Genomic DNA, 17416 nt, shown 5'->3' on the forward strand with positions numbered 1-17416 from the left:
ATTTGTATTGGTATTTTCGAAATGCATTTTTTAGTCCACCCAATGCCGGTGTTTTATAATGTGAATAATCGTTACAAAAAATAAATAATAGTTATAACAATAATAATAATAGAAATAATAATAACAGCAACTCTGTTTCACCCACGTAGTTTCTACCAACTGAACTAAATATCTTTTGTTAGTTGTTGGGGTTTTTTTTTGCCTGCTTAATTTCATTTTCGCAGAAAGGTCATCTTAATATATCAATTCAATCCAAACAAAACGGCTAAATATTTTATTAATTTAACCTGTGTTTATTAGGAGTCGTAGAACGTTTTGCTCACGTGTGTTCAAGTTCTGGATACAACTCATCGTCCAAGCTATTAAGACGCAAAGTGATTTCCGGGTCTGTCGTTGGAGAAGACCATTATGTGCTCGTTTATGTTTAAACACAAACTCGCTATAGCTACAATAGAGTGGCATGTTTGTTTCTCTCCATGTGCCTGCATGGATGCAATTGAAGGGGAGAAGCTACAGCCTCGCTCTCATTGGTTGACAGGGTCTGCCACTGTGAGCCAATAGGATTTCGAAGTTTGCAAAGCAATCTAGTCCCCGCCCCAATGCAGCTTCATCTTTTTGTAGCTCAAACAGAAAGAGGAGAGGGAGCGACAGCGAGTGTCTGCGCGCGTGTGTGCGCAACGGGCTTATTTTGGATTTTATTTTCATTCATATTCATGTAAAGTCGTGCTTTGTTGTTGTGGACCACGTTATAATGGCTTTTTATTGAAATGGTGACTACCAGCAGTATTTTTTATGCAAAATCGACGGGAATATTTTCGTCGTTACGGAGCAAGGATGACAAAGACAATAGGATGTCGAGGCTGGCGATGGCGAGCTCTTTTGTGGCATTTTCTTTTGTGGACTACCGTGGATGCGCAGACTCGTTACAGCATCCCAGAGGAGCTCAAAAAAGGTTCCGTGGTGGGAAATTTGGCCAAAGATCTGTCTTTGGGGCTGTCAGAGATATTTGAGCGCAAGCTGCGCGTCGCCTCTGAGGCTGGTAAGCAGTATTTCAGCGTGGATGCGGGGAAGGGAGAGCTGCTGGTCAACGACAGAATAGACAGAGAGGCTTTATGCGCACAAAGCGCCAGCTGCGTGCTCCCCCTGCAGGTCGTCATCGAGGACCCCTTGCAGCTTTTCCGTGTGGAGGTAGAAATACAAGACATTAATGATAACGCGCCCCGGTTTCCCTCGAATGATGTCATAGTTGAGATAGCAGAATCAACGGTTGTGGGGGTCCGTTTTCCAGTAGAAAGTGCCGTTGATCCAGATGTTGGCGCTAATTCGCTCAAGTCTTACACTCTCAGTAAAGACGAATGTTTTAATATTAGACTCAAGGAGGTTGCCGGTGGGAGGAAAGTCCCCGAGTTGGTTTTAGTGAAAACTTTAGATAGAGAGAAAAAGTCTGTTCATCAGCTTTTACTGACAGCCTTGGATGGAGGCAGCCCTGTAAGATCAGGGACATCCCAAATAACAATTAAGATTCTTGACATTAATGATAATGTTCCTACTTTTGAGAAATTATTATACAAAGTGTCTATACCTGAAAATCTTGAAAGAGGTGCGACAATCGTGCAAACAAAAGCCACAGACATGGACGAGGGAAAAAATGGAGAAATAGAATATTGTTTTGGTGCTCACACACCAGAGAGCATCCTCTCTGTGTTTACTGTTGATAATATGACTGGCACAATACTTTTAAAAGGTATGTTAGATTTTGAGACGGCTGCAAATTATGAAATAGACATAAGTGCGAAGGATAAAGGGAATCCTAGAATGGAGGGCCATTGTACTGTCCATGTTGAGATTCTAGATGTAAATGACAATGCTCCGGAAATAATACTCACCTCTAATTCCAAGCCAGTTCGTGAGGATTCTCCAAATGGTACTGTGGTAGCTTTGCTCAGTGCTAGAGACCTTGACACTGGTGATAATGGGAAAGTAACATTACATCTCCCCCCAAAATATCCATTTGCCCTTAAACCATCTTTTTCCCATAATTATGCGCTGGTCACCAGTGGTGCTTTAGACCGAGAGCGTGTGTCTGAGTACAATATTGAGATTACAGCCACTGATGCTGGCTCTCCTCCTCTCTCCAGTAAGAAAAATATTGCTGTCACCATCACTGACATCAATGACAACCCTCCTGTATTCTCTCAGACCTCCTATAATGTTTATTTAAAAGAGAACGGAGTAGCAGGCTCTATACTGTACTCGGTGTCTGCAAGTGACCCGGATGCCGGTGAAAACGCCAAAGTGTCTTACTCTATCGTGGACTCTAAAGTGCATGATGTTTCCGTGTCATCTTACGTTTACGTGAACGCGGAGAACGGCAGCATCTACAGCATGCACTCGTTTGATTACGAGAAAGTCAAAGTGTTTGAGGTTCAGGTTGAGGCAAAGGACCAGGGCTCGCCGTCTCTCAGCAGCAAGGCCAGCGTCCACGTTTTCATCCTGGACCAGAACGACAACGCCCCCACTGTCATATACCCCTCCCCCCACGCCGCCTCCCACCTGCGGGTGCCCCGCTCGGCCAAGGCGGGCCACCTGCTCACCAAGGTGACGGCCGTGGACGCCGACTCGGGCCACAACGCGTGGGTCTCGTACAAAGTGGCGGAGGCCACGGACGCCTCTCTCTTCACGCTCAATTTGTACACGGGGGAGGTGAGGACCAAACGCGCCGTGTCCGAGCACGACGACTCCTCTCAGAGGCTGATCGTAGAGGTGAAGGACGACGGGGATCCGGTCCAGTCGGCCACCGTCACGCTGTCCATCCTGCTGGACGACGGCGTGAGCGAGCCCGTGTTGGAGCTGAGACACAAGGCGTCCGAGCCCGGCAAGAAAGGCGGCAGAATCACGCTTTATTTGATTGTGTCTCTGGCCTCCGTGTCCGTGCTGTCTCTGGTCACGTTGCTCATCTTGGCCGTCAAATGCATGAGGAGCGGCACGAGCGGCGCTACTTGCTGCGCGAGACGGACACACTGCGAGGAGGACAAGAAGCCCAACCGAAATCTGCACATTCAGCTCAACACCGATGGGCCTATCAAATACGTGGAGGTTCTGGGAGGAGACGTCATGTCTCAGAGTCACTCCTTCAGGTCGTGCATGTCTCCCATGTCGGAGTACAGTGACTTCACTTTGGTCAAGCCCAGCAGCACCACTGACTTTAAGGAGGTCATCAGCATCCTGGACGCTTCTTTGCCTGACAGCACCTGGACATTTGAGAGCCAGCAGGTGAGCGCTACTTTAGTTTGCACTCAAGGACAACTTGCAGCACTCCACCTACTTGCCATTTACACTATTCTCTTATTTTTGTTCAACTAGTTGTGATCCATTCTCATCTACAACAACAGATTGTGCCAGTTAGTTTATCACTTATGCTGACAATGTTGCTGCAGTTACATTATGTGAACAAAGATGCTGCAGACTTTTATATTGTGTATAGGAACATTTCAGCAGTGTTAAAATGAACTCTAAATCCTATAGCAACAGTATTTTTTGCATTAATGTCCTTTCAATTCAATTAAGATGGTGTAATGTTTTGCCAGCAGCTTTACATATATAGTCTCAGGTCGTTTTAACTACCATTTTGCCTCTTACTTTTGTGTCGAATTTATAGTCACAGCATAAATTTGGGTTGAAATGTAGGAAATTCAGTTTATTGTTTCATATACCCCTAAACGTGGTTGAGTAGTATACTTTGATTAGCTTCTTTCCATTCACTTATGCACGCAATTTGATTTTTCTTATTTGCAGAGGTAGACATTCCGTCTGACCGACAGCCCGGTTTCTCTATCTGTCATTGACGTACGCCCGTTTGTCTTACATAAGACGATAGATGGGAAACTTAAAAATAAATACGGACTAAGCATGGACGGAAGTGGATTTTTGTCCGTCTGTGTAATCATAACTATAACCTGGTCAAATCCAAACAGACCTCACAGTCCATTATTGATTGAAAATAACGTGACGGACTGACCGACAAACGATTACTGGTTGGTTCATCTTGAAAAATAGACGAATGACAGACAGGTACCCAGGCTGCTGACAGATGACGAATGAGGGACCGGCAAACTTTTGTTAAAATGCCCACCTCTGGTTATTTGTAGAAAACTCAGGAGGATTTGTCGCACTCCTCCCATCACAGTTGTAGCGACACCTTAGTTTCCTAAGATTTTTATTTTTTAAATTGAGTGCTTCATGTCCCTCAACTTACAGTATTTTCTCAGGAAGCATGCTCATCTATGCAACACAACTTAAATACATTCTGTAATGCTCATAAAGTGATGACACTTTGGTGTTGAAGTAAATTTATAAGAACAAGCTGACACCCCAATCCTGGAAGGCATAATTCTGCAGTATCATAACAAAAAAATTGAGATTAATCGAAATACAGTGTTAAATTTAAAATTTGATTTCCTTTAAAAAAATATATATCTATGCCCTGCAGTTTGATTTATATGAGGTATGTGCATGTTAAATGACATGATAGTTCGGATGAGCTTTTAAACTGCGGCTTTATTGTTTCTGCTGAGCCATGCACCATGTCTAACACCCCTTCACTGTTGTGCGTATAGTCCTCGTTGTTGTAATGACATATAGCCTTGATGTAGTATGGTTTGAAGGCAGCAAACGGAGGTGGTTGTACGTGATACCCCTCTCATAAAATATTCAGCACCCTAGGAGTGGACAGTGACACTGAAATGCAACAACGTTTCAATAAAAACAAATGGGTTTTTTTTTGCTGCTAAATTCTTTGTCTAATATCTGTGCCATTTAAACGCAGCTTTTAAACATTTTCGATATTGATAATAATTTATGTTGCATATTAAGTAACTAAATTTAATAAAAGATAAATGAATCAAAAAAATGCTGTATATACTTACAATTGCCCCCCAAAACTCATATAATAGGCCTACTTGAAAAGGGGGCGGGGTGTGGGGGGCTGTTACTTTAAGAGTGAATGAGGATCCGCTTGTTTCTGATTGGCTGGTAGAAGCTCAAGTCGTGAACCAATAGAATTGAAGACTGTACAAAGCAATCTCGTCCCAGCCCCCCACGCAGCTCACACTAACACGCAGAATGCACTGCGCTGCAGCACAGACAGAAAGGAATCAGCGCGATTTTTTTTTTTTTTTTTACATTGAAACGAATTTTATTCATTAGTTCTGCCCAGATGGATTGAGATATTTATTGCGGAAATATCCCTCATTTGTATGGATGGAGCAATTGACGCGAAGAGGATATTGATGAGGATGTTTGCCTTGTAGCGGAGCAAGGATGACAAAGACAATAGGATACCGAGACTGGCGATGGCAGGCTCTTTTGTGGCATTTTCTCTTGTGGACTACAGTGGATGCGCAGACTCGCTACAGCATCCCAGAGGAGCTCAAACAAGGTTCCGTGGTGGGAAATCTGGCCAAAGATCTTTCTTTGGGGCTGTCTGAGATATTTGAGCGCAAGCTGCGCGTCGCCTCTGAGGCTGGTAAGCAGTATTTCAGCGTGGATGCGGGGAAGGGCGAGCTGCTGGTCAACGACAGGATAGACAGAGAGGCTTTATGCGGACAAAGCGCCAGCTGTGTGCTCCCTCTGCAGGTCGTCGTAGAAAATCCCTTACAATTGCATCGAATTGAGGTGGAAATCAGAGACATTAACGACAATTCCCCTCGTTTCCCCGCACTAGAAATTAACCTTAAAATACCTGAATCCGTAGCAGTTGCTACTCGTTTTCCTCTGGAGAGTGCAGAGGACCCTGACGTTGGAGGCAATTCTCTGAAAACATACACTTTAAGTAAAAACGAACATTTTTCTTTGAAATTCAAGGAGGCAAAAAATGGTAAAACGGTTCCTGAGCTGATGTTAGAAAAATCTTTGGACAGGGAAAAAATGTCCACTCATCAATTGCTTTTAACAGCATTAGATGGGGGAAACACTGTTAAATCTGGAACATGTCAAATTATAATTAATGTGCTTGATATCAACGATAATGTTCCTATCTTTGAGGAAAAAGAGTATTCTGTCTCTTTAAAGGAAAACAGCACCAAAGGAACATTTGTAGTGAGAGTAAAAGCTGCAGATGTAGATGATGGTGTTAACAGTGAAATTAAATATTATTTTGGGTCCCGCACTCCAGAAGCTGTCTTATCAACATTTGAAATGAATGAACAAACTGGACGAATTGTTTTAAAAGGAGAATTAGATTATGAGGCATTTGCATCGTATCTTATTGACATAACTGCAAAAGACAAAGGTGTACCAGAAATGGAAGGCCACTGTCAGTTACAATTAGATGTAGAAGACATAAATGATAATGCTCCAGAAATTGTTCTGACTTCCAAACCCAGTCCTGTCCGTGAAGATGCTCCACGTGGCACAGTGGTGGCTTTGATTAATGTCAAAGACATTGACTCGGGTAATAATAGCAAAGTTACAATGCTGCTACCTAATGGCTTGCCTTTTTCACTGAAACCGTCTTTTTCTAATAATTATGCTCTGGTCACCAGTGGCATTTTAGACCGAGAGAGTGTGTCTGAGTACAATATTGAGATTACAGCCACTGATGCAGGCTCTCCTCCTCTCTCGAGTAAGAAAATGATAGCTGTCAGCATCACCGACGTCAATGACAACCCTCCTGTATTCTCTCAGAGCTCATATAATGTTTATTTGAAAGAGAACGGAGTAGCAGGTTCTATACTGTATTCGGTGTCTGCAAGTGACCCGGATGCCGGTGAAAACGCCAAAATGTCTTACTCTATCGTGGACTCTAAAGTGCACGACGTTTCCGTGTCATCTTACGTTTACGTGAACGCGGAGAACGGCAGCATCTACAGCATGCACTCATTTGACTATGAGAAAGTTAAAGTGTTTGAGGTTCAGGTAGAGGCGAAGGACCAGGGCTCGCCGTCTCTCAGCGCCAAGGCCAGCGTCCACGTTTTCATCCTGGACCAGAACGACAACGCCCCCGCTGTCATATACCCCTCCCCCCACACCGCCTCCCACCTGCGGGTGCCCCGCTCGGCCAAGGCGGGCCACCTGCTCACCAAGGTGACGGCCGTGGACGCCGACTCGGGCCACAACGCGTGGGTCTCGTACAAAGTGGCGGAGGCCACGGACGCCTCTCTCTTCACGCTCAATTTGTACACGGGGGAGGTGAGGACCAAACGCGCCGTGTCCGAGCACGACGACTCCTCTCAGAGGCTGATCGTAGAGGTGAAGGACGACGGGGAACCGGTCCAGTCGGCCACCGTCACGCTGTCCATCCTGCTGGAGGACGGCGTGAACGAGCCCGTGTTGGAGCTGAGACACAAGGCGTCCGAGCCCGGCAAGAAAGGCGGCAGAATCACGCTTTATTTGATTGTGTCTTTGGCCTCCGTGTCCGTGCTGTCTCTAGTCACGTTGCTCATCTTGGCCGTCAAATGCATGAGGAGAGGCACGAGCGGCGCAACTTGCTGCATGAGACGGACACACTGTGAGGAGGACAAGAAGCCCAACCGAAATCTGCACATTCAGCTCAACACCGATGGGCCTATCAAATACGTGGAGGTTCTGGGAGGAGACGTCATGTCTCAGAATCACTCCTTCAGGTCGTGCATGTCTCCCATGTCGGAGTACAGTGACTTCACTTTGGTCAAGCCCAGCAGCACCACTGACTTTAAGGAGGTCATCAGCGTCCTGGATGCTTCTTTGCCTGACAGCACCTGGACCTTTGAGAGCCAGCAGGTGAGCGCTACTTTAGTTTGCACTCGAGGACAACCTGCTGTACTCTTACTCCTCGTCATGCACACTTGTTCACTGTTTTGTACAACTATTAGTGAGCCCTTTTCATAACAACAGGTTGACATGTGTCAGTGCATTCATCAATTTTTGTCCCTTAATGCTGAAGTCACATTTCGTGTTTTGAGTAAAAGTATTGTTGCATACCCTTCCTGTGTGCATTGGAACAATTCATCAGTAGAATGCATAACAATTTTTAAATTCTTCCACAGCAGTATTCTTTTAATCAACCATTCACTTTCATCTTGATTAAGATCACATATTTTTGCCAATGGCCAATAAGATGGTCTTGGGTTGTTTGCCTCTCAGTTTTGCGCAGCAGTAATTGTTTTAATCAGAGAGTGCATGGTTGAAATGTATTTGGATGGATGGATAGATGCATGGATGTTGAAATTTTACATTGAGGCGTCATACCCCATTGTTGAACAATAGTTTAATTCCGTACTCTCCGATCGTGTATGCATAGTTTGTAGACTATTTGGTTCTTGTCATTTTTGGAAGCGCCATGCAGATTATTCGTTTACTCCTCACATCACAGTGGCAGAAACAATGTAGTTCTATAAGATTTTATTAACGTACCTCCTTTAATTTAAATTGATATTAGTTTGTCCTTTAATACTTAACTCTTTTTATAATGAGTGTTTTGTCCTCAACAATATAGTATACATTCTCATCTGCAACACAAGGCGTTGCATACATTGTCTTCTATCAGTAATGCTCAGCGCTTAAGTAATGACGTACAGTATAGTAAACTTCAGAAGATACTGTACATTGCAGTCCTTATGAAAGAAGTAATAACATTTTAAATAGATGTGCAATCTACTTAAAAAAATACTTTGGATCCAAATGTTTTGTTTCGGACAACAACTTGAATCATCTGCATCTAGATATATTTTTAAATAGATGTATAGGCTACTTACAAATAAGTCTCCTTTCATTTATGAAAAAGATTTCTGTTGAATTTACTGAATTTGTACTTAATAAATCTATCTGGATTCAGGTGATTATATTTTGTGCAACCACTTGATGAAATAAAATAGAGTAAATTCAGCAAAAAAAAAATTCTGTGTATCTGACTATACTCTTTCTCTGTTGTCTGCAGTCCATATTGTTGCACTATATTTTTTATGAAATCAGCAGCAAATGTGCAATTTGATGTGATAATCCTCTCGGAAGATGTTCAGCACCCTAAAACGTGGACAGTGACTCTGAAATGCATCAACAATATCGTTTACACTGAAAAATATGGTGTGTTAAATGTATTCAATTTTATTCCATCTAGTGGCTGCACAAAATAAAATCATCTGTATCCAGATACATTTCTTGAGTAGCCGTATAGTCTACATAAAAAAACACCCGGATCTACGTAATTTTATTTTGTGCAACCTCTTTATGAAATAAAATTGGAAAACAAAATTCAAAGTAGAATAAAAGCAAACCTTTTTTGGGGGGGTGGGGGGGTCCTGTCTGATATTTTAAATGTAAACGCATCTCTTAAATATTTCAAATATTTATCATTATTTATGTTTCATACTAAGTGATTTAGGTTACTTTAAAAAATGTATACGTTGATATATAGTCACAACTGCCCATACCACCAAACCCATAAAATCATTGAAAATGTGGAAGGGGGCGGGGGCTTTGATTGTAAGAGTGAATGAGGATCAGCGTCCTTCTGATTGGCTGGTGGAAGCTCATGCCGTGAACCAATAGAATTGAAGACTGTACAAAGCAATCTCGTCCCTGCCCCCACACAGCTTCATCTCACACGTAGAATGCACTGAGCTGCGGCGCAGACAGAAAGGAATCAGCTCGTGATTTTTTAACATTGAAACGAATTTTACTCAGTAATTCTGCCCAGATGGCTTGAGAAGTTTTTGTGGACATATTCCCCGTCTTTATGGATGTAACAATCGTCGTGATGAGGATGTTGATGAGGATGTTTGCCTTGTAGCGGAGCAAGGATGACAAAGACAATAGGATACCGAGACTGGCGATGGCAGGCTCTTTTGTGGCATTTTCTCTTGTGGACTACAGTGGATGCGCAGACTCGCTACAGCATCCCAGAAGAGCTCAAACAAGGTTCCGTGGTGGGAAATCTGGCCAAAGATCTTTCTTTGGGGCTGTCTGAGATATTTGAGCGCAAGCTGCGCGTCGCCTCTGAGGCTGGTAAGCAGTATTTCAGCGTGGATGCGGGGAAGGGCGAGCTGCTGGTCAACGACAGGATAGACAGAGAGGCTGTATGCGGACAAAGCGCCAGCTGTGTGCTCCCTCTGCAGGTCGTCGTAGAAAATCCCTTACAATTGCATCGAATTGAGGTGGAAATAAAAGACGTCAATGACAATGCTCCTAGTTTTCTCAAAAGTGAACATGTTATAGAAATAGCCGAATCCACCGTTGTAGGTGTAAATTTTCCCCTCCAGAGTGCAGAGGACCCTGATGTTGGGAGTCATACAGTAAAGACATATATGCTCAGCAAAGACGAGTGTTTCACATTAAAAGTTAGAGACATTGACAATGGAAGGAAAATGCCTGAGCTAGTGTTAAATAAATCATTAGATCGTGAGAAAAAAGCTGTTCATAATTTAATTCTTACAGCTATGGATGGTGGAAATCCTGTTAAATCTGGAACTTCAAAAATTAGAGTCAAAGTTCTTGACGTTAATGACAATGTTCCTTTGTTCGATAATAAATTATATAAAATATCTGTTCAAGAAAACAGCCCAAATGGCTCTTTTGTCATTGCAACAAAGGCGACAGACATAGACGATGGCCCAAATGGTGAAATTGAGTACTCTCTCGGCATACACACGCCACCATCAGTGCTGGCATTGTTTCATATCGACCCTGTTAGTGGGGATATATTATTAAAAAATAATTTGGATCATGAACAGCAGTTCTCTTATCGAATTGACATTACTGCAAAAGATAAAGGTTTCCCCACAATGGAAGGTCGGTGTAGTGTGCAGGTTGATGTGTTAGACTTAAATGATAATGCACCAGAAATTTTATTAACTTCTAAACCGAGTTTGGTACCGGAAGACTCTTCAGTTGGAACAGTTGTAGCTTTGCTGAGTGTACGTGACCCTGACTCTGGAAAAAATGGTGAAGTGAATTTAAATCTTCCAAAAGGCTCCCCTTTTAATCTTAAACCATCCTTTTCTAATAATTATGCGCTGGTCACCAGTGGTGCTTTAGACCGAGAGAGTGTGTCTGAGTACAATATTGAGATTACAGCCACTGATGCAGGCTCTCCTCCTCTCTCCAGTAAGAAAAATATTGCTGTCACCATCACTGACATCAATGACAACCCTCCTGTATTCTCTCAGACCTCTTATAATGTTTATTTAAAAGAGAACGGAGTAGCAGGCTCTATACTGTACTCGGTGTCTGCAAGTGACCCGGATGCCGGTGAAAACGCCAAAGTGTCTTACTCTATCGTGGACTCTAAAGTGCACGACGTTTCCGTGTCATCTTACGTTTACGTGAACACGGAGAACGGCAGCATCTACAGCATGCACTCGTTTGATTACGAGAAAGTCAAAGTGTTTGAGGTTCAGGTTGAGGCGAAGGACCAGGGCTCGCCGTCTCTCAGCAGCAAGGCCAGCGTCCACGTTTTCATCCTGGACCAAAACGACAACGCCCCCGCTGTCATATACCCCTCCCCCCACGCCGCCTCCCACCTGCGGGTGCCCCGCTCGGCCAAGGCGGGCCACCTGCTCACCAAAGTGACGGCTGTGGACGCTGACTCGGGCCACAACGCGTGGGTCTCGTACAAAGTGGCGGAGGCCACGGACGCCTCTCTCTTCACGCTCAATTTGTACACGGGGGAGGTGAGGACCAAACGCGCCGTGTCCGAGCACGACGACTCCTCTCAGAGGCTGATCGTAGAGGTGAAGGACGACGGGGAACCGGTCCAGTCGGCCACCGTCACGCTGTCCATCCTGCTGGAGGACGGCGTGAACGAGCCCGTGTTGGAGCTGAGACACAAGGCGTCCGAGCCCGGCAAGAAAGGCGGCAGAATCACGCTTTATTTGATTGTGTCTTTGGCCTCCGTGTCCGTGCTGTCTCTAGTCACGTTGCTCATCTTGGCCGTCAAATGCATGAGGAGCGGCACGAGCGGCGCTACTTGCTGCGTGAGACGGACACACTGCGAGGAGGACAAGAAGCCCAACCGAAATCTGCACATTCAGCTCAACACCGATGGGCCTATCAAATACGTGGAGGTTCTGGGAGGAGACGTCATGTCTCAGAGTCACTCCTTCAGGTCGTGCATGTCTCCCATGTCGGAGTACAGTGACTTCACTTTAGTCAAGCCCAGCAGCACCACTGACTTTAAGGAGGTCATCAGCGTCCTGGACGCTTCTTTGCCTGACAGCACCTGGACATTTGAGAGCCAGCAGGTGAGCGCTACTTTAGTTTGCACTCAAGGACAACTTGTACTCTGACTCCTCATCATGCATATCTTGTAACATTTTTTAATTAATTAGTGATTCATTCTTTCAGTCGCTGCATATTTTCTAACAAATTCTTTGCGACCACTCACGTTCAGTCTTTGTTGAAATACCTTAGTTTTGCATTTGCAATACATTATTTGATTGTAGAAACGTCAGTCTTGCATTTCACTGGCCACGCTGAAACTATTCAGCGCTATACAGCAACGGACAGCGAGTTAAACACCGCATGTGTTAATGGAGGAATGGGCGGGTTCGAATAAATCCTTCAATTAATTTTACACTGGTTAGTTTCTTGCATTCGAACATAGCCATTGATCGATTACATATTGTGTTTATGTCATAAAGTGGTGCAGATAAAGATGACAGAAACATTCCAACACAGATATTTTCGGGGCGGGGGGGGGGGGTCTAGATGCTTCAATATTATCCTGGTATTATACAACAACTATATTCCGGTGACAAAGCAGACTCTTTTTTTCGGTCTTTATTGAAAGTATGAAAAGTCAAACAAAGTGGGAAATATGTGCAAACAATAAGTGTATACACAATGCCTCAAGATATAATAGCATTATTATTGAATGTCAATTAACATAGCTGGGCTTTTGGCCTTTATTGGTCAGTAATATGGTAAATGAATTAGCATCCGTGGCGAAACGGCATTGGGTAAACGAAACAACATCACTTCAGATACAGCATCACAGCTTTGGCATCTAATTTTAAGCACACTCAAAGCTCAAGTTACCATCATAAATATTTTCAAGATAAAAAAAAAAAAACATTGTCACGAAAAAGCAGCGCGTTGGTCAAGTATTTGATTCTTTACTCAATTTGAATTCACGACGTTAGGAATTCAGTCATAAAACAGGATGTGTTAACTCAAAGAAACCCATGAGAACATATAGGTGTCCCAGAAATTACCTGATTAAATTAACAACCAATACAAAATTAAACACGGGGAAATTACAATAATTATCTTGAAATTCAGCCACAGCATATTTTTAAAACACATGTACCGTGTTTTAAAATCAAACTTTAATCATGTTCTTCTCATACAACTGCAACTCAGCGGCTCCGGTTTGGACAGCGACTTTAAAAAAGTAAAATTACTACTTGCATCGTGCAATTCGTTTTGTTCCATTAAAACAACCACTGCATAATTTGACTCACATTTTGTCGTGTTTCATTTTATTCTAAGACACTGTTTTATTTCATTAAAAAATAATATCTCAGTTAGTGCTTGCCAAATGAATCAATCTCAAATCACCGAGTATGTTTTGTTTTTGTTTTTTCTTGACACTTAGGCTGCTTATTCTTGTCACAAGAGCTGTTTTGAGTGCAATAAATGGTTGTCTATATGTCACTCTTCTCACACGGTATATGAATTGAGGACCCGAGAAGTGTAGCATTTGCAGGAAAATGACAACGAACCAGTGATGGAACTATAACAAATTACTGCCATGCATCACGTATTTTATGGTGTGTGTAAAGTTGAGACTCTCAAATATTTAATGAATGGAATATTTCAAAACCTGCCAAATGTTCTTTATTTTATTTAACCTAACATATTTAGGTCATGAAAACGAAGCAGTCTGCACATAAATGTCATTCTAACACCAATGTCAGTGTTGCAAAAAGGAAAGAGCTGCGACTTTAAGAGCTTATGGAGATCAGCTTCATTCTGATTGGCTGGTGGAAGCTCCAGCCGTGAACCAATAGAATTGAAGACTGTACAAAGCAATCTCATCCCAGCCCCCAAGCAGCTCGCACTAACAGGCAGAATGCACTGCGCTGCAGCACAGACAGAAAGGAATCAGCTATAGCATTTTTTAACATCTCAATTAATTTAATTTAATATTTCTGCTCACATGGCTTGATATGGGTGTTGTGGAAATATCCCCCGTTTTTATGGATGTAACAATCACCGTGAATAGGATGTTGATAAGGATGTGTGCGTTGTAGCGCAGCGAGGATGACAAAGACAATAGGATACCGAGACTGGCGATGGCAGGCTCTTTTGTGGCATTTTCTCTTGTGGACTACAGTGGATGCGCAGACTCGTTACAGCATCCCAGAAGAGCTCAAACAAGGTTCCGTGGTGGGAAACCTGGCCAAAGATCTTTCTTTGGGGCTGTCTGAGATATTTGAGCGCAAGATGCGCGTCGCCTCTGAGGCTGGTAAGCAGTATTTCAGTGTGGATGCGGGGAAGGGCGAGCTGCTGGTCAACGACAGAATAGACAGAGAGGCTTTATGCGGACAAAGCGCCACCTGCGTGCTGCCTCTGCAAGTGGTGGTGGAAAAACCTCTAAATTTGCATCGAATTGAAGTAGACATTAAAGATATTAATGACAATTCACCTCAGTTTCATACAAACGAGCTGTCTTTAAAAATCGCGGAATCAGCCGCAGTTGGGACTCGCTTCCCCTTGGAAAGCGCAGAGGATTTAGATGTTGGAAGTAATTCCGTAAAAACGTATACTTTGGCTAAAAACGACTGTTTCACATTGAAAATGAAGGAGGTTGAGGATGGTAAATTACTTCCTGAGTTAGTGTTGCAAAAACCACTGGACAGAGAGAGGAAATCTTCTCATCAGCTCCTGCTGACTGCTTTAGATGGAGGAAATCCAGTCATGTCTGGTACTACAGAAATTACTGTTTTAGTGCTTGACATCAATGATAATTTCCCAGTTTTTGAAAAAAATCTATATAAAGCGACCATCCAAGAAAATGTGGCAAAAGATACGTTTATACTTAAATTGGCAGCGACGGATGCAGACGAGGGACAAAACGGAGAGGTGGAATATGTTTTTAGCACACGCACACCTGATCATGTGTTGTCTATGTTTAAATTAAATTCACAGACTGGTGAAATATTTTTAAAAGGTGATTTAGATTATGAAAAAGCTACGTCTTACAAAATTGAAGTGACTGCTAAAGACAAAGGGACACCTGAAATGGAGAGTCACTGTCGTGTGCAGATTGATATTATTGACATTAACGACAATGCTCCGGAAATTATCCTCACCTCAGAACCGCAGCCGGTCCGGGAGGATGTACCAAGTGGATCCGTTGTAGCTCTGCTTAAATCACGTGATGCAGACTCTGGTAATAATAGCAAAGTAACACTGCAGCTACCGAAAGGCTCCCCTTTTATTCTTAAAACGTCTTTTTCTAATAATTACGCACTGGTCACCAGTGATGCATTAGACCGAGAGCGTGTGTCTGAGTACAATATTGAGATTACAGCCACTGATTCGGGCTCTCCTCCACTCTCGAGTAAGAAAATGATAGCTGTCAGCATCACCGACGTCAATGACAACCCTCCTGTATTTTCTCAGAGCTCATATAATGTTTATTTAAAAGAGAACGGAGTAGCAGGCTCTATACTGTACTCGGTGTCTGCAAGTGACCCGGATGCCGGTGAAAACGCCAAAATGTCTTACTCTATCGTGGACTCTAAAGTGCACGACGTTTCCGTGTCATCTTACGTTTACGTGAACGCGGAGAACGGCAGCATCTACAGCATGCACTCGTTTGACTACGAGAAAGTCAAAGTTTTTGAGGTTCAGGTTGAGGCGAAGGACCAGGGCTCGCCGTCTCTCAGCAGCAAGGCCAGCGTCCACGTTTTCATCCTGGACCAGAACGACAACGCCCCCGCTGTCATATACCCCTCCCCCCACGCCGCCTCCCACCTGCGGGTGCCCCGCTCGGCCAAGGCGGGCCACCTGCTCACCAAGGTGACGGCCGTGGACGCCGACTCGGGCCACAACGCGTGGGTCTCGTACAAAGTGGCGGAGGCCACGGACGCCTCTCTCTTCACGCTCAATTTGTACACGGGGGAGGTGAGGACCAAACGCGCCGTGTCCGAGCACGACGACTCCTCTCAGAGGCTGATCGTAGAGGTGAAGGACGACGGGGAACCGGTCCAGTCGGCCACCGTCACGCTGTCCATCCTGCTGGAGGACGGCGTGAGCGAGCCCGTGTTGGAGCTGAGACACAGGGCGTTCGAACCCGGCAAGAAAGGCGGCAGAATCACGCTTTATTTGATTGTGTCTCTGGCCTCCGTGTCCGTGCTGTCTCTGGTCACGTTGCTCATCTTGGCCGTCAAATGCATGAGAAGCGGCACGAGCGGCGCTACTTGCTGCGTGAGACGGACACACTGCGAGGAGGACAAGAAGCCCAACCGAAATCTGCACATTCAGCTCAACACCGATGGGCCTATCAAATACGTGGAGGTTCTGGGAGGAGACGTCATGTCTCAGAGTCACTCCTTCAGGTCGTGCATGTCTCCCATGTCGGAGTACAGTGACTTCACTTTGGTCAAGCCCAGCAGCACCACTGACTTTAAGGAGGTCATCAGCGTCCTGGACGCTTCTTTGCCTGACAGCACCTGGACCTTTGAGAGCCAGCAGGTGAGCGCTACTTTAGTTTGCACTCGAGGACAACTTGCTGTACTCTGACTTCTCGTCATGCTCACAATTGTTAGAATTGTTATTTAATTATTTGTGATTCATTCCTTCAGTCGCTGCTTGTGCTGTGTGACGTATAATTCTGCTACTTTATCTCTACAAAAACTATGTTCTGGTGACGAAACAGACACAGAAATATTTTTTTTGTGTATATTTTTCTGTCTTTGTTGAATGTATGAATACACAAGCAATGTAGTTATACAAAAATTGTTTGTGCAAACAATATTCGTACAAAACGACCCGACATGATGCCTACTATTTAAACACCCAATGGCTCAAATTTACATCATTATTGAATGTCAGTTAACATATAGCTAGTTTTTTATCAATACACATTGGAATTCAAAACGGTCCATATGATAAATGAATTAGCATCCGTGGTGAAATGGCATTGGCTAAACGAAACAGCATCAGTTCAGCTACCATCACAGGTTCGGCAGGTATTTTTTTAACACACACAAAACTCAAGTTAGTATTCCAAACATTTTTAAAGATTAAAAAAAAGAACAAAATGTCACGAAAAAGCAGCGCGTTATTCAAATATGTAATTCTTTACTCATTTTGTATTCACAGCATGTAGGAATTATAAAATAGGGCTTGTTAACTCAAAGGACCCCATGAGAACATATTGGTGTACCAGAAAGTGCCCAATTAATAACTAATACAAAATTAAACACAGGGA

At 43.8% G+C, this 17416-nt stretch overlaps 1 protein-coding gene and 1 pseudogene across 22 annotated transcripts in view; both read left to right on the forward strand.

The window, feature by feature from the left end:
- The window catches only part of LOC147151836 (protocadherin gamma-C5-like), a 262710-nt gene that overhangs the window by 223337 nt on the left and 21957 nt on the right, over positions 1-17416 (forward strand). The window contains exon 1 of one of the 22 annotated variants that reach the window (XM_086018625.1): positions 621-3273. The exons of 16 other annotated variants lie outside the window; for them this stretch is intronic. In XM_086018625.1, the coding sequence (XP_085874751.1) occupies positions 793-3273 (2481 nt within the window). In that variant the 5' untranslated portion in view covers positions 621-792. Of the gene's footprint in view, positions 1-620; positions 3274-4730; positions 7759-13988; positions 16678-17416 lie in introns of those variants that run through there. 5 more of the 22 variants (XM_086018720.1, XM_086018692.1, XM_086018804.1 and 2 more) reach the window with 5 other exon arrangements.
- On the forward strand, positions 9567-12625 carry LOC147151842 (protocadherin gamma-C5 pseudogene; annotated as a pseudogene).

This window comes from Filicampus tigris, chromosome 2 (assembly GCF_054856515.1).
Source record: "Filicampus tigris isolate MCC_2025a chromosome 2, RoL_Ftig_1.0, whole genome shotgun sequence".
NCBI classification, from domain to species: Eukaryota; Metazoa; Chordata; class Actinopteri; order Syngnathiformes; family Syngnathidae; genus Filicampus; species Filicampus tigris.